We start from the raw sequence: 22839 nt of genomic DNA, 5'->3' as shown, positions 1-22839 counted from the left end.
TTGCTCCCTGCTCAGAACAACGATATTCCGCACCTGCCCCCATTCGCAAATTATTCTTCCGCTCAGGAGTCATTCCCCGATACCGTAGGCTATATTCTATTCCTCTCTCTGTCAATCGTTGCGCAAATTGAACAACCTCTTCGTCACGATCTAGATCTTAGTTCTCTCCAATTACACACACTTGCTTTTATATAATAATATGTCCGAACCTCCTGAAACTTTAACTATTCGTAAACTTGCTTTCCATGAGTTTTACGGGCTTCTTTCCCATATCAACGATCTCGTTTAGTATCCTAGACAACGGATATATGTGTTCCCGATTCTATGGTTCAACTCGCATTGAAGGGACTCACGACCGTGCCTTTTATCTTCAAATACTTTGTCCGTGGAATCTCATTCATTCCGGATCGCGATGCAGCACGTTTCTAAACAAACACTGTGATAGAGTACAAGCTATAAAATGAACTGAATTTGATCGTTGGCGGTATTACGGTTCAGAATCATCCGCTTTACTGGCTCCACCCGAACACTCATTTCGTTCGCCAAGTTAAACTTCAAATTCTCCTCCAAGTTAACATACAGCTCCACATCCTCGTTCTGCATCACTTCCTGGTACGACCTCTTCACCCCCGTCGCACAGCTCGGATTGAATCGACCAAACGGAGCCAGTCCCCCATACGCCACGTTCTGCGAAGGCAGCGCGATCCCAGGCAGCGCTACTCCCTGCACCGCGCTCGCCGCCGCCCCTTCCTCCCTCCTCCGAGCCGCGAAGTGCTTCCGCACCGCCGCTACGGGCAGAGAGGATCGGTAGATTTCGTGGGACGCATCGCCGTAGAGCGGCTTGGGCTCGCGCACGCGATCCAGCAGAATGCGTTGGCCACGCCCTACGCGGCCTCGTCTAAACGTCACTCATCCTCCAGACTCCTACAGACGCGTTTGCAGGGGCTGCGACGCGGGGAAGGCGAGGAAGGAATGCGTGTTGAGCGTGCTCGTGTAGAAATGCTCGTAGTTGTCCTTCGCCGCCACCGGCAACAGCCAGTTCGTCCCCGACGTCTCCGTCGAGCCCGCGCGGTTCACAATCAGCGCGGGCGTCTCGTAGGAAGGCTCCTCGCGCGTGTCCTGCTGCAAGGCAGAGAGCAGCTGGAGGTACTGCAGCTCGTCCGGAGAGAGGCGGGGCTGCGCAGTGGAGCTGAGCGAGGCGAGCTCGTCGGGCTCGTCCATCATCCCGACGCCTCCGAAGTAGTTCTCGCCGAAGGAGTGGCTGATCATGGGGTTGAACGTGCTGTACGCGTTCGCCGAGGACGTGGTGGAGAGAATGGAGCTCGTGCGGCCCTCGTAGACGAACATGTCTTTCAGCTGCGCGTGAGCAGGAGGAAAAACGACCCACGTTGTAGGTGAGCGGACGACGACCCGAGTGGTTCATCTTCAGATAGTGCACTTCCACAACGGTCTCGTAGATGTACATCAGCTTCTTGAGCTTGAGCTGCTCGCGCGAGTGCGTCAATTCGCAGAGCTCGCGACCGTGCTCGAGGTTCGCTTTCAGTTCGATCAGACGCTCCAAAATCTCTTCGTTCGGCTTGTTCTTCTTTCGTAATCGGTAGTGCTCGTCCTAGTGCTCAGCGGATCGGACAGAGCCTAACCTTGCAGCGAGGACGAAACACCAAATTGGGGTTTGGATCGTTGACGTTGGTGAGCGGCCAGTAGCGCCGAAGCAGCGGCTTGCCCAGTTCTTTCCGCTTTCGTTTCCAATAGTCCAGGATGTGTTTGCAAACTTCGTGAGAATCCACTCTACTGAACTGAAGCTTCTGGAGAAACAATGATTCCAGAATGTCCTATCCCATTAGCAGTCTCGCACGACGGCCTACGACAGTCGGCTCCGCCTTGTACTCGCCTGCATACTTGTCTGCACAATCGAGCATTCGCTCGAACAGGTCCAGCGAAAGCTTCTTGGATTCCGGCGCCTTTTCACCGTAGAGTTTGTGTCTCCGTAACCACAGCTACAGGGTCAGCACACCCTCAAAACAACCCACTTCATCGTGAGAATCAAGGTTGTATTCCACTTTGTTCTTCTCCTCCTCGACCGTCGGCGGAATGTACTTGATATATCCGTTGGAACGCTTAAAGGTATGAGATACCTCCGAGTCGTAATTGGGAATCATTCGGATAGGGGGCTTCGGAATCGAAATCCGGGCCTTGTTCATAAAGGATGTTTTCTCGGGCGACTACATCAGGGGTAAGCAAAAAGTCATCAAAAAAGTCAACGGGAAAATGCCTCTCATTTTCTCCTTCAAAAAATATTCAATCCAAAACACGAGGGACGGCAATACCGGTTCCCTGGTGCGTAACAAGCAAAGGCAAGTAGAGAGAATGCCACCTACACAGTCCTCTAGTTCATATAGATTTGCTGTCACCCTATCTCCGTTCTCGCTTATAAAGGAGCCATCAGCAGCTAGGTGATAAACTCGTATTTGCTTTTTTAATTGAAGCGGTCTTGGACGAACAGCAATATGTCTCATCCCGCGGTTATTTGCTTTTTCAAATTTGAATCGTTTAGCTGTTCTAGTTTAAGAGTGTCACAAAGTCACCCACTATTCGATGGAGTCACAATAGAAAACCTCCGGAATAAGAACAAAAAAGCGAGGTAAAGGTCGAAAAATAGATGAGATCAACCACCATTCATTTTGGAAGTGGATCGTTCAATCGACGAAATAAAATATCCATTCTCTCTATTTACTATTCTATAATACGAACCAAGCCGAACACACCATTATTTACTCTAGATAATTTCAATATTATTGCAACTCATTGAACGCGGTTCGGCATTTTGCTTTCCCGTCTTATTCTCCATAACAGTCAACTGTTATACTGGAATAATGGTTGCTAGCGTGTCTTGCAAACAAAATCTGGCCATAGAAGCAAGATTTCATTTCTGTTAGTTCCTTCGTTTGGGGTATGAGAAAACATTATGCCATGTGTGGAGCCATGAGTTGACCCTAATATTTAAATATGGGCATACCTTCGTATTAGAGGGATGATTCGTTGAGAGAAACCATTTTTGTGTTATGACACCTTGTTCATAGCTAGTATCTATGGACACTTTTCTTATTCTACACTCCTTGTCAAGTCAGTTCGAACGACTCCCAATTCTTACAAGGTTATTATGTGATTATAGCCTTCAACAACCATTATTATTATCATACCATCACCAATACTTAGTACTTCAGGGATAGGCATTATTTCCAAGCAATACAAAACAATGTTATAGGTCACTCCACCTGTTCATTTTCATATCATATCGCAAACCAAGCAACCAAACTGATCGATACCAGTTCCTCAAGTAGTCTATTCGAAAGACAACTATCAGGAGGGCATGGCGCAACGGTAGCGCGTTTGATTCCAGATCAAAAGGTTGGGTGTTCGAATCACCCTGTCCTCAATTTTTCGATTCTTTTTCTCACTACTTACCATTTGTTTTGTTTGGCTGAGTTTCCATTGTGATTGATTGGAGATTGGTTCTCAGGATTAGATGTCAGAGGGAGTAGAGAAACAAACTCCTTCCTCAACTCAGGATTCTGAACGTGTACAAACACTATCTTGATTTTTGTTATATTATAGAATACAATGGAAAAGAAAGTTTCAACAGGGAGTGAGAAAGAAGCGATTGACTTGTCTGTATCGGTTTAGAATCGATCCTTACGTATAGCTGAATTACGACGCGGATTCTATGATAAACCGAATATTCCAATTGGAGAATCCTCAGTTCTTTGAAAACATGGTTCCTTTTCTGTGCCAGGTAGAGTTTCTTGTTTCTATAAATCTTTTGCAGAAGCGAAACTTGAACATTTTGCTCGAGTATTTGATAAAGGATTTCATCCCTGCACGATCGACCTCGGAAGATTACTCAAAGTTTACAGATGCTCGTTGTGAAAAGATTAACGTATTTCAGGTTGATCGTCGTGTTTCTTTAGTCCTTTCTTATGTCGAACGTTGGGAACTTGAGGAGTTTATTGAACGCAACAAAGGATTATATCATCTCTATTCTATTTCCCGTCTTTCTAACCAACAACACGAACGAGGATGCCAACATCTACGAGCTTAGTTTGTTGATCAAATATCTCCTTATCATGACTCCCGATCAGATTTTCCCATACATCAAAAGCATCTATGTACTCTCTACTTTCCCTTTCTTTTCACTCAGATCCGCACCATGCTCTCGATGGTTGCTCAAAACCGAGCGATTTACGACATCCTGGTTTTATTGCTGAGCTATCCGGAGAAGCGCGCCAGTTTACTGGATAACGTTATTCAGATGAACGTAGACGAAGAGTCCTCGGCCACAACGCCCAGCGATTCCGAATTCAAAGAGAGCTACAATGTACCATGTGGCTCGGAATGCCGAGTAGATTTCGCCTTCGGTGCTTCGCAGACACATCGCGTTGCTGCACCATTTGCATCTAATCCCGTCGATAATCATCGTGATCACGTTGAGAAACGGACCAACACTCATTCCTAGAAGCAAGGAAACCGATCCAGAAGCGAGCGACCTGCTCTGTATGCTTCTCTCCGATGTGCTTCACAAATACAGCTACAATGAAAAGTACATCACGCTCATCCGAGTTCGCCTTTTTCTCTCTCCTCCATCTCTCTCATAGGAGCTTCAAAACGAACAGCTCATTCACTGCATTATGATGTTTCTCAAAACGCGACCGAGCGCTTACATCTTTCAACTGCTCGAAGTTTCTTCTTCTATTTCCTCCTCTTCCCCCAGCAAATTCTCTACCTCATCTCCGTCTCCGAAATCCCCGTGGCTCCCGACAATTACGTTCGGTTTGGCTTCATGGTGGACGACTACGTTCGCTTTCGACTCTCTTTCGATGCAGATGGACAACGAATTCGCCGAGCTCGCACCCTCGCTCTACTCCAACATCTCCATCTACGTGATGTTCCTCATCAAGCAGCTCTATCGCCATCTCCCCTCCACTGTTCAGCTCGTTTCCGCGCTGGACGCACGCTTCCATCTCATCAACACGTTCCAACTCGGCGATGTGAGTCGGCCGAATTCGCTCCGCGATGAATCCGATTTGCATTTGGGCGCGCTCCCCGTGTTCCTCCTCCACATCATCTATTACATCCTTCTCGGGTTTTACTGTGGGGCAAAGCGGAATCGTCGAGTGTAGGTCGCAGTGGGGAGAATTTCTCGATCGTTCGCGATATCGACGAGCTGTTCTGGAATCTTCTGTACGCTCTGCCTTTCATTTATCCTCGATTCAACGTGCTGCACGCGTATTCATTGCAGAGCCCTGCGACGTAGATTGCTTCGGAAGTTCCACGAGCTCTTCATCTTCAATCAGTACATCAACGTGCTGCTTGTATTGCTGGCTTTGCGGGTTGATTGCTAGTATGTATTGCAAAACACTCCGTTTACGCAGTATTGCTATGAAGAGTACTTGAAAAAGGACAGGTAGAGCAGATGGAATCGGTCGATTCTAGCGAACTGCGGGGACATATCCGCGTCGAGATTCACCAGCTACGCCTTCAGGCTGATGTGATTGGGATGAAAGAGAAGAAGACGGAGGAGGAATTGCAGCTTGTGCAGGCGTTGCAAGAAGACTATTATTACCAGAAACTACTGCCACTGGTGATTTGCGATTCTGCACGAGAGGTTTATCTGTGTCAAGGGAAGAAAGTACTTCAGAATGGAGTCACGACAGATGTGTTGGAGGTAAGGAAGGGATTTGGGTGTTGTGTAGTGTTGCTCTGAAACCTTGCTGCATGAAGCGAAAGCCAGCAAATGTCTGGATTTTGGGTCGGACTTTGCGAAACAGCTTGGCTTTAACTACTTTTGGTGAGTGGAGCGAGTTTTCTTCGTGTTTCTTTTTGTACGAGAATTGTAATTTGTTTAGTTTACGATTTGGATGTTTGTTGAAATGCTCGCGAGCTCTGGAGAGAGAAATGCTTTATTCCAACTCATTGCATTCTGTCGAAATGGCTTGCTTAATCCATTCTTATTGTGATGATTGTATATTCTCTGTTTTGCCATTTTTCTAGGAATTGGTGAATTATCCAACAAGGAATCAAGGTTCCTTCTGAGTAGATTTTAGGTAAGTGTCTTTTCGTTGTGTGGCTGGCTTTTCTGGAAAGTCTTCTGTTTGCGTCCTGAATTGATGTGTGGAAACGTGGTTGTGGCTTTCCTAGATATTTGACTTGAGGGATCGGTCGGACTGTCGTGTTTTGATCGTTTTCATCATTTCGAAAAGGTTCTAATCGTTTCTAGTTGCGTTGTGAGTTTTCGTTGTTAGTTTATCTGTTTGTTGAATAGACCCAGTGGAATCAACGTGGTAGTTCACAACAAACCTGTCACTCTACAGAGTTTAAAACAGCTACTAGTTTGGGCATGTCTTGCTCCATTTGCTTTTGAACCTACATGAAATCACGAACTCATTCCTACTCGTTTCAAAATCTCCCCAGTCTTTTCCACCCTTTTCTCCAGTAGTTCCTGCTTTTGCGCCAGCTCGTCCAGCCGGCTCTGCACCTGAGAAACCTTTTTGCTAGTTTCGACAAAATGATCAAGACGAGCTTTCAACAGGGGAGCCAGCTGCAGCAAAGGCTCAACCTCAGCGACTCGCTCATACACCTTGCGGGTCTCCAAAACCGATTTGTTCATCTTGTCAAGGGTTGTGTGTGATTCTGCGAAGATGGTGTGGAATATCTGTGTGACGCGCTAGGATTCAATACAACAAGATTCGTTCGCTACCTGCATGCTGGTAGAGATAACAGCCGTCTTTTCATACAGACTGGATAGAGCGGAGTGAAGAGTATCGACGCGATCGGAGAGGGATGAACTATTCCAGGGCACTGGGTCCGATGGATCGGAAAGAGAGAGGAAATGGAGCTCCAGAGACAACAAATCCTGGGAGAGAGAGAATAGTAAGCTATGCAGTTGGTTGAGATCCGTGTTTGAGTTATCCACAAAAATATCGACTGTCGTCGTAGTATCCGAAGAGTTTTCCTGTGCTTTTGGCAACGGAAGAGAGGGAGAAGAGGCGTCCAAGGAATAGATTGATTCCAAAATGGATTCAATGCGGTTTCGAAGCTTTGTTACTTCAGTATCCAAAACTAAAAATCAAAAAAGGTGAGGAATACTACACTTCCTCCAAACTGAATTCTTTTCAAATGAATTTAATATTTTTGCATCTAATCGATTCAGTTCATGTCGGTTTTGAATAAGAGAATCCATAAGGTTTCCATTCTCTCTAGTTTGACAAAGATGGGAATGCTTTAAGAACGAATCTATTGCTTCATTTTTTATTGCTTTCGAATTGCCAAAACGAGTATCAACGGACTCTGATATTGCGTTCTAAACGAATCACCGAAAAACAAATGGATTTTACGAAAGTAACGACTCTGTTTCCTTCTTGTTGAGGATCGAATACGAATACCGTTGGTTCGTCCATGTCTTGTCAAAGAATATGATGGTCAGCATAATTCACTTGAGAATATGAAGGATTATGATGAAGTGGTGAGTGGAAATGATCGGTGTATGTGTATTGAAGAAAGGGGAGAAGGATAATACACTGAGGTAATGGAAATGTGTAAAGACTTTTGGTGTTCAACAGAAGGGAACTAAGTAGAATTGGTATTATTGAATTGGCAGAGATAAGTGGATTAACTCTTTGAATCCTTGTTAATGACCAGGTGAGAATAGTGTAGTATGTGCGATATAGATAGAGCTGCTTTGTTTTTGTAAAACAGCAATGATCTATTGCAATATGGATGGATTGGTAAGAACTCGCTTTCTTATGACTGGAGGAATGTTTCTGTAGAAAGAATAAAGTATTCCTTTGTTACCCTAAAAAGACTTAATGCATAGAATATTGGCTTGATAGTCAAGCAATGAGTAAGGGAATCGAAGAGATATCCACAACAATGTAATATCAACTACCTTGTTTGTTTCGATGGAATAACAAATTGGTATGTATTCGAAAACGTTATACTCACGAGTTGCAATTCGACAGAGGAAACAATTCATTTGCATCACACTATAGAATTTAGTTGCAACAAGTTCATGAAAATGCTAGTGAATGTGTCTCCATCGCTCATCTAGGTTGCGATACCTCGATTCCAACATCGAATAACAAGCCAAATAAACTAACACTCCCAATGTACTATACACATACACAGAATCGCATGTTTGATAAACACAAACAACGAAGCATAGTACATACTACACAACAATAGCAGCGCATATTACTTCTCGTTACGAATACGACGAGCAAGCTGCATATCTCTTGGCATAATGGTCACACGCTTCGCGTGAATAGCGCAAAGATTCGTATCTTCGAACAGAGAAACCAAATAAGCCTCAGCAGCCTCCTGAAGAGCCATCACAGCTGAACTCTGGAAACGAAGATCGTTCTTAAAATCCTGTGCAACTTCACGCACCAGTCTCTGGAAAGGAAGCTTACGAATGAGCAGCTCAGTGCTCTTCTGATATTTGCGAATCTCACGCAAAGCAACCGTTCCGGGACGATATCGATGAGGCTTCTTCACGGCTCCCGCAGTAGGAGAGCTTTTGCGGGCAGCCTTCGTTGCCAATTGTTTACGAGGAACCTTTCCTCCTGTACTCTTACGGGCAGTTTGTTTGGTACGAGCCATTCTTAGTTACTACAAATTCGTAAGCATTTCGAACATCATCATCGAAACATCAAAACGAGCAATCATACTCAAAGAGGTCCTTCACAAGAACCCCAGCACAAGACAGAATCATATAGGAAAGAATAGACTTACACTGAGAATTCAATTAAAAAACAATGCCTCAAAGATTGATCTCCAAATGGATGGTTTGGAGAAGCAAATCCGAAATTTGCATAGCAGTCCCTTGGATTGTTTAGGGAAGAGGGTTATACACTACCGACTGAAATGATGGAATAATGAAAAGCGCATAGATATTTATTAATCAAATTCGAGAATCAAATTCCGACGTGAATGTTATGGACAGAGGGAGTTTCATTTTGAAGTATTACTGGTATGCCAAAAAGAGATTGCAATCAAAATTCGCTCTAAATCTGATTGGCTGTCTGTTTCAATTTGTTTTCATACATTTCTGTGAATTCTAATGATGGTAAGCTGATTGTTTCTTATCGTTTTATTTAATATTTTGTAAAATATCGTTTTGGAGTATATTGTTGTTGTCAGGTTTGGTTATTGGTTCATATACAATTAAGTCAGCTTTCTGTGTCAAAAATGGTTATTTTTGATTTTGGTACGAGAGTATAATTGTCTAACTCTTCTTTGTGATATCTGTTTTAGTCACGGCTCATAGGGAGTTTATCATGATTCTTGTTCACACCCTGATGTGATCAGGCGTCCTATTAAATACGTAACAGTAATCAAAAGCATATCGATGCACGTTTCAAACGGTGTTCTGTATTGAAATTAAAATGTGAAATGGGTAAAGGAGAATATGAGTATATAGGGAAATTGTTTTATTATCAAGAATGTCTCTTTATTAATTTCTATTGTCAAATTACGATCCAGTTCCTATAGTCATTTTTATTGATAGTATTGCAAATCATTTGATATAGAAAGTACAACCATCGTGCAAGAAGGATATATCAATGATTTTGCTTATATTGTATTATGCAATGTATTGTTTTCAGAGTTTTCTTTTTGGAAATATAACGAATGATCACAAAACAAATAATATGGCTCACTCTTTGACTACAGAATAATATGAACTATTCATTGGAGATCTAACGTATGGCTTAGTAGACTACATCAACGAGAATGGGAGAAACGTCTATGAATGGTATCAAATCTATCAAATTATACTCGTAATTTACTTTGACTGAACACGCTTAAATGAATGGGGTAGGTCGATATATTGAAGAATGGGAATATCTGAATGTAATTTACATCATTGAAATAACTCACTTTCTAATGTCACTGAACCATAGCAATAAAAACTATGTCCTCCAGAATTGAGAATGGGAATTAGTTTTGGAAGATCTACATTCAATCATTTCGAATCATATCATATAAGACTTCTCATTTTCAATGAACATGACTTAGTTCTCATTTTTCCATAAAGTGCTTCATTACCGAGTTGAATGGATTGTAATGATGGAAGATCTACATCAATTCTTTCATTCGAATTTATTCAATACTTTCAATTATTGTTGGTGTGGTAGCCTAGAATGTTAAATCACCTAATGTAATGGATTGTAGATTTGGAAGATCTATGCATCATTCAAATATTCAATATCATATCAATACCTCGAATCACAAATGAACTATAATCGAAATTCCATGAATAACTACCAATTGTCCCAATTTGAATGGATTGTAATTGTGGTAGATTCTTCAATTCAAAGTCTCCAGCAAAATGACTGAAACTATATTTACCAATTTGAATGGATTCCAATGATTCACAATTCAGTATGTGGAAAAATATCGATATATCAGCAAAAAAGAAGACTTCAGAGTAAATGAATTATTACCGATTTTGATAGTTTTCAATCGATTCAATCCATCGATTTGGAATGTTTTCACTGATTCAAAACATTCATTGCCGATTTCGATTGATTCCAAATTATACAATAACGAAACATCCCAATCAACCAATACACAATTGCTAATCAGTTTCAAATGTTTGATTCCGATATTCAGTGGCTCGCTTCCATCTCCTTCATATTCAATATCACATTCAATACCATTATACCATTCACATTCTTTCACTAATATACCTTTTCGATCATACACTTTTCCACTTCCAAATCGATTATCATCACACCAATATCCTTCATATTCAATCCATCCATTATCATGATAACTCGTTCCATATCCAAATCGTTTCCAATTGATCATTATGCCCTTGTACACCACTATTCCATCATCATCATACATTTCACCATATCCAAATGGAATTCCAAACTTGTTTTCTGTCAATATCAATCCTTCAAATCGACTTCCATGATCCAAATCCACGATTCCTTCTACTACTTCTATGGATTGTTCTTTATTATATGAAATAGGACCAATTTGATGATTTCCAAACACTTTCAAGACTTTCTGCTCATTGAGGACAAGTCCTTGATTCATGAATACTCCATTATTGAATTGCAATACTACACATTCTCTATTACTCAATATGAGTGAAATCCAGCCATTTGGTTTCCATTTCTAATTTAAACAGAGTTGTGTGCTTTGAATGATTAAACAATCAATATGATAGTTGCTAATAGCAGAATTGGCAAAATCAGCAATGTTTTGCATCGAAATACGTAAATATACTAACTCATTTCCTTCGTCCCAAAGTATTATGTTCCAAATCATTAATCACTGTATAGTTTGACTTGTTTTTTTCCGAATCATACTCTTCATTATAATCCTGTTTATATTTCAAAGTAAAATCCACCATCAAAGACTTCAATTCGCTTTGTTCAACTCCATCGATCTTTGGTTAAAATACTGTCCACAGTCATAAAACCATTCTTTTAATCCTTTTTTATACCTAATCCATCTCTGACGATAAAACTCTCATTCCATTGTAATCTTCTTTTAATTACGAACAAACAAAAAAGCACTAGAACAGAAAACACCCATTCTCCCTGTTGTAAATCAGGCTCGGAGTGGTATTCACACTTAACGCGATTTCTTTACTCACACTTCTCTTCCAACGCTCCAAATCCTCCACGACAACATCAATCGACGGGCGACTCTACCCTTCATCCCTCCTCCTCTCTCCCACACTCGGGTTTTCATTGCAATACCGATGAATCATCAATTTCAGCACATCGCTCAGCCCCTTCTCCGCATCCTTCCCCATTTCTCCATTCCGAATCACCTACTCCTCACTCCCTTCTCTCGACTCGACATAAAGAATCACCTTCCCCAGACTGAACACATCCCCCGCCACCGAGCTCGTCGCCTCCTTCCCCCGTTCCTCCGGCGCCACAAACTCCCCTTCAAAGCTCCGATCGTACAGCACCCGCTCCACCGACCTCACCCCGATGTCCGTCAACCGCGGCACCAGCGAGCCCGTCAGCAGCACGTTCGACGGGCAGACGCCTCCGTGAGCGATCGGCGGGTCCTGGTGATGCAAAAACCCGATCGCTCGCGCGATCTGCAGCAGCCAGCCGACCTTCGTCGCGAGAGACAGCGGGAAGTCTCGCTGCTGGGCGTAGCGCACGGCGTCCTCGAGCGATCCGGGACAGAGCTCCATGACCAACGCGGCGGACTGGAAGGACTCGAACTGCACGCCGTAGAGCTACCGATCAGCAGAGAGGACTGCGAACGACCGGGAGAATGTTGGGATGGCGCAGGCTCGCCCACACCGCGCAGAGCTGCAGCCAGTCATAGCGAGTGTCCAGCTCTTTCGGGTTGCTTGGGATGGACTTCACCGCCACCGGCGCGTCGCGCCAGACCGATTCGAACAGCGTCGCGTTCTGCCGCCGACAGCGAGCGAATTCTCTTCGAATCTACGTCGCAGACAAGGAGAGAACGGACTTCGTGCGGCGAAATCTGAAGCGAGGGAGACAGAACGCGCGTCGCTTCGATCATTCGCTTCTGCGTTTGCGACGCGGCCGAGCGCAGCTCGATCGCTTCTTTTCGAAGCTCGTTCAGCTCCTCGCAGCGATGACGCAGCTCCTTCTGCAGATTCTTTCGAAGCTCCGTCTCCAGCGCCAATTGCTACGCGATGATCGATCAAAACCCGATCAAACCTGGTCGATCATCGATTTCTCGACGAGTAGCATTTGCTTTTCTTCGTGCAGCTCCATGAATTCCTCTGCGATTCATCCAATTTCGCTTTGATACCCTTCTGGATCTGCAGATATTCATCCACATTGTTCGCTTTCTCCTTCGACTCCACGCATTTCGCGAGCAATGCCGAGAGAGCCGGGAAATTCTGCATCGCTGGCCATTTCTAGAGTGCAATCGAGCGGCCAAACCAAACCACGACGGATCCGTCCTTCGAGCAGGTGAATAATCGGTCTTCAAAGATCATCGAATCGTACACTTCGGCGCCGTGGAGCGTCAATTCGTAGAGAATTCGATATTTGTTCTTCAAATCCCAGACCTATTTTCGATTTGGTTCATTGATTATACCATGACCAACGAGCTTAAATCAGTGCTTATCAAATAGTGGTTTTGATAAACGCATAAACTGCTCACTACGTCGCAATGTCCTTTCAATGAAGTGATCGGCTCTCCTGTTTGCAAATTCCAAAGCTTTGGGTGAGAAAAGAAAAAAGCAAGCAAAACAATTATTGAGAAATCGGTTCCTCCGCTGATTAGAGTCGAACCCATGATACAAAGAGAACACACGCCCTTTTGATGCTTATTCAGTGTGGAAATACACTTTTCTGTAGATAAATCCCAAATCTGCGTATATTAGCCGATAACTCCCATTCTTACTCGGATCGTTTTGTCATCACTACAAGAAATCAGATATTTCTCATTGTAAATAAGAAGCTTGTTCACCCAATCACCATGTCCCGTTAATTTTCCCTTTAACTGATAGCGGGATGTCCACACCTAACAATCAGAATTCAAAGCTGTGGAAACATAAATATCTCCGTCTTTTCCTCCTGCAAACAGCAAATCCGGAGTTGAAGCTAAGGAATTCGCACTACTAGTACACTCTTTCAGTGTCTTTTTGCACTTTCCTGATACGATATCCCAAATCTACTCAAAATCCAGTTTCAACAAGTACTTTGATTTGGGAGTCTGCTCCAGAGCTTACAATATATCCGTTCCAAATTGTCAAGCACAGAATACGCGAGGTATGACCTTTTAACGTCTTGATACAGTTGCCCGTTGATGCCGCCCATATCTATTTATTTTCAATATAGCATTGCCTACTTTAATAGAATTGTCGTCACTTCCCGTTATTATGAAGTGTTTCCATCCAATCATGGCTCGAATGCCACCAGTATGTCCAGTGAGCCTGTACGCGTCATTAACTGTTTCACCATTAATTTGAATCGGCTGCATAGAAAAAAACGAGCTGTTCTGTTGATTTGGATAATATTTTTGGAATTCCTATATTTGTTCTGTTATTTGTAGAAGTGTGAGGATCATGGATTCTTTTGAATAACTATATATTAAGAATCGTGTAGTATATAGGGTCAACTGTATTCTACAAGATAGATAGGTGGGAAAACGATTTTGTTAGAAATGGAGAAGAAGAGGCAATTCCTATTCTATTTTCTAATAATCTATATAAGCACAGAAGAGTGAATATTACCATGGGATTTTTATTATGGATATTTGTACTTTCATTGTTTTCTTATTCCTTGTAAGCTATCTTTGTTATTGCAATTATTGTGTGTTAATATAGTGTTATAAAAGTCATCATTATTTATGCAAATGATCGCTCCTGCCTTGGTCAACATATCGTTTTGTTCCTTCCTTGAACTTACCTTTCTCACATCTGTACATATTCTTATCATCTCCATAACAACACAAAATCATATCTGCAATCAAACAAACAAACAAACACACTCATTAAAAACTACTACTATACAATCTGACTCACATCCCGGATTGAATTCAAGAACAAAACGTCAAACTGGGAATCTTGCAGAGCATAAAAGATCATACAGTCCTTCTTTTTCTCCTGAATCTTGCCTTGAATCTCTTTGGCCAGTTTCCGATTAAAATGATTCGTTATGCTCTCGTTCGACAGAATCTGAGACACGATTTCGCGTACCTTCGAAATCGATGATTTCACGATGATCACATAAGCAGAGTTTTTCTATACGATTACACTTCACAAACGCAACACCCACAAAATTCGACTTCAGAATATTGTCTCGCACCGACATTTCCCAGTTCTTCTTATTCCGCGTCTCTGCATTCATAAACTCAAATTGATCTTCTTGACTCATCGCTTTGTTCCCTTCTCCATCCGATCCCCCCGTGACCACCATCGGAACCATCGTTTCCTTCTTCGCATTCATGTCCATCGACATTTTATGGATCGAGTTGCGACTTCGAGAGGTCGAAGCCTCGTTTTCTCCGCTTGATTCCATGTCGAAAATCGCCTTCAGCAGTATTCTGATCGGTCCGACAGCCGTTTTCTTTCGCAACGCCACTTTGTACAGCGTCCCATTCTACAATTCAGCGAGTCAATCGCTGCGACTTCGATCGATCCCGAGTGCTGAATGATGTAGTTGATGTGGTGATCTTGACAGTAATCGATGTACGACTGCGACTTCGAGTTCTGCGTCGCGTTCCACCATGTGCACTCGTGATGATCCCAACGCTTAGCGTACTTTGAATGAGTTTTTCCAGCACATATCAGCGATTTGAAGATCGACTAGAGAGTTGGCGAATCCGATAGGCGGCAAAACGAGAATCGAAACGTCGTTGGATGGAGGGGAGAACTTCTTAATCGCTTTTTTCTTCCTTGAAACAAACGAATAAAAGGTACATAATCCGGGTGATGAACGAGCAACGAAACGATATTATTGAGAGGAATAGTAATGTTGAACATTCCTATGAATTCAATCCAAATCCAATCGCACACCAGCAGAATACAACGAATCCTTTGGAAGCAAAAATGGATTCAGTGATCCCACTTTGTATTTGCAGAGTTCACGATCGAATCGACCGCCCTATCGATAAGCAAACTGTGGGATCCCAACATAAAGAAGAACAAAATCGATCGTTTGAGGCTTTTTAATGGGGAGAACGAAACGATTTGTTCCTTCCTGCTTTTTCGCTTTGCTGTTGCTCGAAGAGGCAATTTGAAGAGACAAATGGCTGGTGAAAATGCAGGCATAGTACAAGTGATAATTCTGATCGTTTCCTTGAGGCAGCAAAAGCGTATCAAACACAATTCGATCTGTTGTTTCCAGAAATGAATACTTGAATGAAGCCAATCGATCGAGTTTACCTGGTTCAACATCGCGACAAAACTCTTCATTTCCTCCAGACAATTCCACAAAAACGACTGATCGTCCAGCTTCATGTTTTCTCCCTTGTACTGAATCAGTTCTGTTAGTGCCTTCTCCATATCCTACAGCCATCAATCGATCGGATGTGCAATCCTACGACCATCCATTCGTTTGGTTTGATCGGAAGGACGAGGAACGGATACACGTAGGCCGCTTCCTCCTGTTTGATATTCAGAATATCCGCGATTTGCTTGTTTCTATCTCACATTTCCCTTTCAAATCTACATAATCGTGCTGCTGCTTTTTGTCGATTCAACCAGATTCTCTACGCATCATCAAAACATAAATTCCCTTGCTATGTGAATTCGTCATGGAAGCCAGTTGGACGGCCACGACGCCTCGTAACTTTTCGATGGCTTGTTTCTTTGATGTCATGCTGACGAAGCCGTAGATTTCGAGAATCGTCGAAATAATCTACGCAATCGAAGCACATAGAAAATCCCCACTCCCACATGATTAATATGCAGAACCAAAGTATGCGACAATAAATGGGAAAACAGGTTTATAATATGGCAGCACATCATCACAGCTTCGCAAGAATACAACACACTCAATGTGGTATCATCTTGTCTGAAGTGAAACGAGCAATGAACGAATACCGTTGAAGCCAGATATTGTCGATGCTGCATGCATGCTGCGTCACAAGATCTCGTTCGTCACTGCTTTTTGTACGTGTAACTCTACCGATTTCAAATCGACGGATTTGCGTGTTTATCATTCGAGAATAGTAGGAGAGAAAGCTGCTTCGTAGATCGCTGCGAAGCAAACAAGGCGTTCCAATTTTATTCAGTAAGGAAACGCCATTCGGATATCTAAATTCCATCAACAAAACAAAAGCAAAAGAAACAGGTAACGTAAATAATCCGATTTGGGAAGCAAAAGAGGAGAATCGAGAGGATAATATCCAAACAGACGAATAATATCGACCAGACATTTCTCCACTTCTTTCCGAATGAAATACTATTTGAAAGTAAAGCAAAGTAAAGTATAATACCTTCTCCGTTCGTTTACAAAACAAATCATACACATGACTGGAATTCAGATTACCGTTGATCAACTCAGGATAGAAAAGGCTTAACTCCATCTCTAATAAATCCTATTCTCAATCAATTCGAATTTGTTCTACTCGCTCCATCAGCGTGTTTGTAACAGTCATAAAAACGGAATTCTACGATCAACCCAATCCTTCTTGAGAGTACGTTCGGTTTGGACAAGCACAACATCAATTCGTCTAAGTTCTTCTTATTCACGATCGAATCGTCGCTGAGAATCATATCGATCAATTCTTGGGCGGAAGGTCGGTTCTTTGGATTTTCCTACTTTGAAACAGCAAAAGAAATGAGTACTTCTAAACAATGCAGAATAATATCTTGGTAAGAATTCTTGATTTCGGGTCGTAAACGTCCAGCCTACGAGAAACAAACGCAGAAACAGCCAATACGCGAGCTTCCTGAAATACCTTATAGCGTTCTAACGCAGTCGGCATGGGAGGGAGGAGCATTTCGTAGAGAATCAAACCGACACAAAACATGTCTGACTACCAATCGATTCACGCAATCAAAACGACCTTTGTGGTAATTCGCGTGCTAACATTGGAATGAGCACTGAAGCTTTGATTGTTCGCCAATTGCTCGGGAGGCGCGTACAAAATCGTCCCGATCGCTGTGGTGTAATTCTCATTGTTTTCGATTCCATCCGTCGAAGTCGAGACTTCCTTCCCTACAAAATAGCCAAGTCCAAAATCGCCGATCAGCGCCGCTCCATTATCGTCAAAGAAGATATTGGAAGGCTTCAAATCGCGATGAACAATTCCATTGCTACACATCAAAAGCAAATGAAAAGATCAACGCATGCACTTCTTTCAGACCGTTCAGAAGCTATTCTTTAAGACAAATGATGGAAAAATACGTTGAATAGAATCGACCAGATACGACTGAGATCCTGATACAGCTACGATTCAGTCGAAATCCAGACAATAGAAACCTTTCCACTCTGAATCAAGTCATCCAATGTGCCGTTCTTATAGTATTCCATCTGGATGTAGAGCTTGACAGACATGTGAGTATCGGATTGGTCGCAATTGGCTTGAGGCGATAATCCAGCGGTTGTACTGCGAGTTGGAATTGAAAGAGAATCAGAGAGTTCCAAAGCCGAAAATCGATTCGATTGTTGAACGATTGCTGAGGAAGAATTCGCAGTGGAAGAAGGGGAAGAATTGCTGTCAGAACTTGTTGAACTCAAAGATTCATCTGAATAGGAGGAATAATAATCTGAATCTGGATTAGAATCAGAATCAGAATCAGAATCCGATGTTTCACCAAAACGATTCGATTTCGATTTCTCATACGATACAGATTCTGATTCTGATTCTGATTCTGATTCTAATCTAGATTCAGATTCAGGTCCAAAATCAAACGCATCTTCTGCGATTTGATTCAACCGATCATTGCCCCGAAACTCGATCTGCATCGGATTCTATTCCTCAATCGCTCCCTCCTTTCTCACAGAATCAAAAACCAGCGGATGCAGCTCATTGTACTCCTTCACCCCCTTGTTCCGCATTTTACTCAACCGAAACGATTCCTTTCCCCAAGTCATCGTCGTTTCATCGATCAGATCTTCTTCTTCTTCCTCCTCTTCCAGTTCATTCGGGTCGGTATGACCCAGATTCTCCGCTTCCACGCATTCATTCCGCTCGGTCCAGCACTACAATTCAACGCTCCTCTCTTTCCAACGCTGTAATAACGAACCGTGTAGTTCGTCTTCAGCAGCGCCAGCAGCTTCACTTCGCGCAAGATTTTCTGATACTCCTGCCTGTTGTCTTCCAGATTGATCTCCTTAATCTGCGACACACATCGCTTTCAATCCCTACGGCGTATTCCATTCCATCCAGTAGGTGTGTGCACAGCGTAATTCGACCGAATCCGCCGTGTCCGATCTCTTTTATAACGACGAAATCCGTCTTGAATCGACCCATTGCAGACTACAAAACATCGCGATCGCGCAATTTTACAGTCTGTCCGCTCGTCAATTCCTCGGATGTCATCTCGGGAATCTGCTCTTCGATTTTATTCGGGGGTGAGAAAGAATGGGAAGGATTCTGAGTAACGCGGCACGTTCGCATATCGGTCATGTCTTCGTTTTTGTTGTTTCGCTTCGTTGAAGAACCGAAAAACCCTAAGAGTCAAGAAAAGAGTAAGAGAAAAACATCCGGAATTGTGGTACTGTAATTTGGGTTCTCGAATGAAGTCAAAATCCTAATAGTGATCGCGGATCGTGAAGAAAAAACATCACGCAGAGCCTCTGGCGAATTGTAGTGATCCCTGTCGCCACTGGAATAATTGCTGTCAATTCGCAGCAAAGGACTTTCGTTTACCGTCTTCGCTATGTCACTCTAGAGTTTAACACAAGTTTGAGAACCGATACTTCCTCCTTGTTATGTGTTTGGAGATACTTTTGAACAATCGTGATAATATCAGATAGATTAATGTCTTTATTTGCCAACAATTCTGTACACTTCTTCTCAATTAGTTCATTCAGCTCTTTTACCTACAATAAAGCTCGTTATCGCACTAGTACGTTATCTGGCGTAATTCCAGATGAATCCAATATTTCAATAATGGGTCTAGAGAACAATCAGAAATGGTAAAAGAAACTTGACATATGGATATTTGGAAGGTATGCTGATTTTTAGTTTTGTGTATACTTGTGATTTACGAGTAAAATCCGTAGGAATCAACATGGTGATCACTTTCATGCCATTTTCGTTTTTTAAAATGCAACACTCGTCTGGGTACCTAACTTTGAGTGATTCAATCTCCATGTTTGCGGGATCAGAAGTCACGGGCATTTCTATCTAATGAGTAAAATCTCTCTTCATACTTTCCCCAGATTCGTTTAAAACCTCAGATAAGTTACGATTCTAAAGAAAAAGCACTTTTTTAATATGGGATCTATTGAGTAGAATGTATTGTATTTTTGTTTCCAAATATTAACTCGTTTCTATCATGCCAGAAAAGCAAGTTCCACTCTACAAGGTCGTAGGAGTAATCGCTTTGTATTGGTGTACTTCGTGGGCAGCGATCTTCATGAACAAGTAATTCTGTGTTGTATCTTTCTTCATTATTTTATAGATTTGTATACACAAATTTAAAGAAGAGTTTTGATGCTCCCTATTTTATCACGTTCGTACAATTTATTGCGCCTACAGCTACACTCTATTCTTTCTCGAAGGTCAACAAAAAGTTGCGACTATCATCTGGGTTTCCCGATATCCAGTGAGTTTGCCAAACTCGCTTCATTTTCTAGTTTTTCCCCTTCGCTGGCAAGGAGGGTATTTCCGTTGTCCATTCTGTTCTGTTTGATGGTGACAATGAGTAATCTCTGTCTCAAATACGTGGAAGTTTCTTTTTACCAGATTTCTCGTTCTCTTGGAATTCCCATGATTCCTTTAATCAAGTTTTTCTAAGTATTTTCGCTGTCATTTCCAGCTACCTTCTTTTTGGCGAGAAGTCCTCTCTCCGAACCGTCCTCTCCTGCATCACCGTCGTAATTGGGTAGTCCTCTATCTCCCCTTCCACCCAGCTACACCGCAGGTGTCGATGGCGAGATCAATTTCTCTCTCCGCGGCACGCTCTTCGGCGTTGGCGCCAGCGCGGTCGGAACCTTCTACACGATCTACCTGAAGCGTTATCTATCGAACGTGGTGGACAACAGCTGGCTGCTCACGTTCTACACGAACTTCAACAGCTGTGTGATTCTCCCTGCGCTCTGCGTGGTACGCTCCGCTGTGTGCTTCGAAGTAGGCGTTCGGCGAAGTGCCCGTCGTCTGGGAGCATCGCAGCGAGCTGACGTTCTCGTTTTTCTTCTGGATCTTCGTGTGTAGGAGAGAAGCGTGGCTGGGATGTAGCTGGAATCATCGGACTGATGGTGGGCATCACGACGTATCTGCAGATCCAATACACGAGCAGTTTGTCGCATAATATTTCCGGAGTGATGAAGAACTGCATTCAGGTAGACATGCATGATGGGCTTCAGGGAAGACGTTCATGGGGGCTTATTTTTATCATACCACCATCACACTGAAAGGGTTTTTCGGTATTTTGCTTGTGGTGGGAGGTTCCTTGAGCTATACGCTCGAGCGATTAGATGTGAATAGGAAACAGAGACAGGAGGAAGCAACCAAAGCGTTGCTTGGAGAATCGTCTAGTCAAGAACTGGGGGAGGAGGTCCATTTAGAGGTGACGGATGAGGAATCAGTTCATTAGCTTTTATCGTATTATCTGTTTTGTTCGAAACGCAGTCGACACTAGAGGGTAGTATGAAGAGAGATCTTCACGAAATGAGTGCTGAACTCGTTGCAGAGAGTAGTGAAGAGGAACATGAAATGGCGGATCTAGTTCTTCCAGAAGATTCGAATATTGAGATAGGGGAAACGGATGGTCAGTCGGATGAGTTTGTAAAGACCTTTATTGACAAAATTCGTCAACTCCTGTCAGATGGGGAGATCCAGCAAGATATTCTTTATCAGATGTACAAAGAAATCATAATGCAGCTTTATGGGGAACAATCAGAGCTGACCCCTTCTTTGCTGATTTCTGGAGTGTGTATTATTTTCTGAAGTAATTACTAGATGCTAGAAGTGATTAATATCATTATCCAAAAGGACCCTACTGATATCGTGTTTGTAGAGAAGTATGATGGCGTGGAACGGGCAAAATACCTGTCTTGCGAAAGATATTTTCTACGACGAATCAGAGCTCATTCTCTTCATAAAGCTTTGAAAAACTCTATAACGAGCTCTTAATGAACATCTTCTTGGAAACAATTCTGATCCACCAAAGAATGAAAACGATAGGAATGGAAGTAGTTATCAAGAAATGCGGAAAAAAGAATTGCAATCAAAGTCTCTCAACGATTTGACACTTGAAGACATGCGGGAGATTCAGCAAATGAATGGAATGCCGCTTTCTCTTCTCGAGGAGTACAATATCTATATGTTTAACGAGTGTTCCATAATGATGAAACAACGAATCGACGCCCTTTTCTTGCTTGAAATCGGTTTTTGTTGTTCAGAGTTCCAAGACTTTGATGTTTTGTAGTTCTATTTACTGAATGTTATCATAGGCAATTTAAGCGAATGTTGTATGACGTATTGCTGAGTGAGGAGGATTCGCACTCTCTTCAGCAAATGCGTGTACTTCATCCATGTACACTCCGTTTAATGAAACGAATCCTCAGTAAATGGAATGTGGATTTCCATCGGAACCTGAAGAACGTAGTCGCTAATCTTTCGAAACACAAGGAGAAATCGTATATTATATATTATTCAGATCATTGGGATGGGAAAAGAGAATCGAAGAGAGTATTGAAGTTTGAATATGGTTTGTTGCTTTTCTGTTTTTCTATGTAGATTCGTGCAAACACACTCAGTTTTGCTTGCCCAATGATCGAATGAACTTTTTGTTCACTCTGATCGCAGCGTATTGTTTGCTGTGTTTGGACTATTTCCCATTCAAACTCTTCACAAAGTATTTGATAAAGAAGCTGGAAGGGAAGCAAGACGAGGAAGAATCCAGGGAAACAGAAAGAGAAGAGCAAAACGAGATTTCGGAAGCGATTCGAGACATTTGGAATTCGTGTGATGAAATCGCGTCGTTTAACGAGTACGAAAAGTATTGTACATCGGCAGAAAACGAGATTCTTCTGAAAGAAAATGGCGGAACTCGATTCGAGGAAGGATTTGTAGCGACATTTGAAGCGAATATAAAGTATTATCTTCAAGTAGCAAATCGTTTTGATTATTTCTGATTCTAGACAATGTCGATTCTCGAAGTTTCCAGTCGCATTCGAATCACAGACGAAGCGATGAAAGGAA

General features: G+C 42.6%; 10 protein-coding genes; 4 read left to right on the top strand and 6 right to left on the bottom strand.

Annotated features, from left to right (window-relative positions):
* Positions 1-453: 453 nt before the first annotated feature.
* Positions 454-2201, bottom strand: GSBLH_T00006697001 (uncharacterized protein; the record flags this gene model as incomplete). The annotated part of the gene is made up of 6 exons (XM_013042487.1): positions 454-898; positions 929-1356; positions 1388-1609; positions 1641-1832; positions 1866-1997; positions 2031-2201. 6 exons carry the CDS (start codon positions 2199-2201, stop codon positions 454-456), a joined length of 1590 nt encoding a protein of 529 aa, XP_012897941.1.
* A 3269-nt stretch (positions 2202-5470) lies between these two features.
* On the top strand, positions 5471-6289 carry GSBLH_T00003698001 (uncharacterized protein; the record flags this gene model as incomplete). XM_013042486.1 has 1 exon in its annotated part: positions 5471-6289. The coding sequence occupies one exon, from the start codon at positions 5471-5473 to the stop codon at positions 5759-5761; it is 291 nt and encodes a 96-aa protein (XP_012897940.1). The 3' UTR covers positions 5762-6289.
* Positions 6290-8211: 1922 nt separating this feature from the next.
* GSBLH_T00003697001 (Histone H3) lies at positions 8212-8812 on the bottom strand. XM_013042485.1 has 1 exon: positions 8212-8812. Exon 1 carries the CDS (start codon positions 8653-8655, stop codon positions 8248-8250), a length of 408 nt encoding a protein of 135 aa, XP_012897939.1. The 5' UTR covers positions 8656-8812; the 3' UTR covers positions 8212-8247.
* Positions 8813-11495: 2683 nt separating this feature from the next.
* Positions 11496-12779, bottom strand: GSBLH_T00007150001 (uncharacterized protein; the record flags this gene model as incomplete). Its single annotated transcript, XM_013042484.1, is given in 7 exon segments — positions 11496-11556; positions 11601-11719; positions 11750-11845; positions 11888-12268; positions 12297-12479; positions 12484-12690; positions 12723-12779. Coding segments are annotated over 7 exon segments (1104 nt in total).
* Positions 12780-13343: 564 nt separating this feature from the next.
* On the bottom strand, positions 13344-13995 carry GSBLH_T00006696001 (uncharacterized protein; the record flags this gene model as incomplete). The annotated part of the gene is made up of 5 exons (XM_013042483.1): positions 13344-13364; positions 13417-13536; positions 13567-13686; positions 13715-13834; positions 13864-13995. 5 exons carry the CDS (start codon positions 13993-13995, stop codon positions 13344-13346), a joined length of 513 nt encoding a protein of 170 aa, XP_012897937.1.
* A 3069-nt stretch (positions 13996-17064) lies between these two features.
* GSBLH_T00006695001 (uncharacterized protein) lies at positions 17065-18020 on the bottom strand (the record flags this gene model as incomplete). The annotated part of the gene is made up of 8 exons (XM_013042482.1): positions 17065-17130; positions 17162-17278; positions 17309-17371; positions 17422-17499; positions 17530-17779; positions 17811-17839; positions 17871-17912; positions 17946-18020. 8 exons carry the CDS (start codon positions 18018-18020, stop codon positions 17065-17067), a joined length of 720 nt encoding a protein of 239 aa, XP_012897936.1.
* Positions 18021-18437: 417 nt separating this feature from the next.
* GSBLH_T00007149001 (uncharacterized protein) lies at positions 18438-19095 on the bottom strand (the record flags this gene model as incomplete). The annotated part of the gene is given in 4 exon segments (XM_013042481.1): positions 18438-18668; positions 18698-18805; positions 18835-18945; positions 18955-19095. Coding segments are annotated over 4 exon segments (591 nt in total).
* Positions 19096-20325: 1230 nt separating this feature from the next.
* Positions 20326-20871, top strand: GSBLH_T00007148001 (uncharacterized protein; the record flags this gene model as incomplete). Its single annotated transcript, XM_013042480.1, is given in 5 exon segments — positions 20326-20420; positions 20453-20518; positions 20523-20763; positions 20768-20839; positions 20848-20871. Coding segments are annotated over 5 exon segments (498 nt in total).
* Positions 20872-20888: 17 nt separating this feature from the next.
* Positions 20889-21243, top strand: GSBLH_T00003696001 (uncharacterized protein; the record flags this gene model as incomplete). XM_013042479.1 has 2 exons in its annotated part: positions 20889-20975; positions 21005-21243. The coding sequence occupies 2 exons, from the start codon at positions 20889-20891 to the stop codon at positions 21227-21229; spliced, it is 312 nt and encodes a 103-aa protein (XP_012897933.1). The 3' UTR covers positions 21230-21243.
* Positions 21244-22101: 858 nt separating this feature from the next.
* Positions 22102-22772, top strand: GSBLH_T00003695001 (uncharacterized protein; the record flags this gene model as incomplete). The annotated part of the gene is made up of 2 exons (XM_013042478.1): positions 22102-22345; positions 22375-22772. 2 exons carry the CDS (start codon positions 22102-22104, stop codon positions 22770-22772), a joined length of 642 nt encoding a protein of 213 aa, XP_012897932.1.
* Between the last annotated feature and the right edge of the window lie 67 nt (positions 22773-22839).

Source organism: Blastocystis hominis (genome assembly GCF_000151665.1).
Source record: "Blastocystis hominis, Singapore isolate B (sub-type 7) whole genome shotgun sequence assembly, scaffold_4".
NCBI lineage: Eukaryota > Bigyra > Opalinata > Blastocystidae > Blastocystis > Blastocystis hominis.
The sequence above is the reverse complement of the archived record's forward strand: the minus strand, read 5'-3'. Positions and strand labels throughout refer to the sequence as shown.

Coding starts and splice junctions, on each gene's coding strand:
- GSBLH_T00003697001 (XM_013042485.1), bottom strand. CDS start 8,655: ATGGCTCGTACCAAACAAACTGCCCGTAAGAGTACAGGAGGAAAGGTT.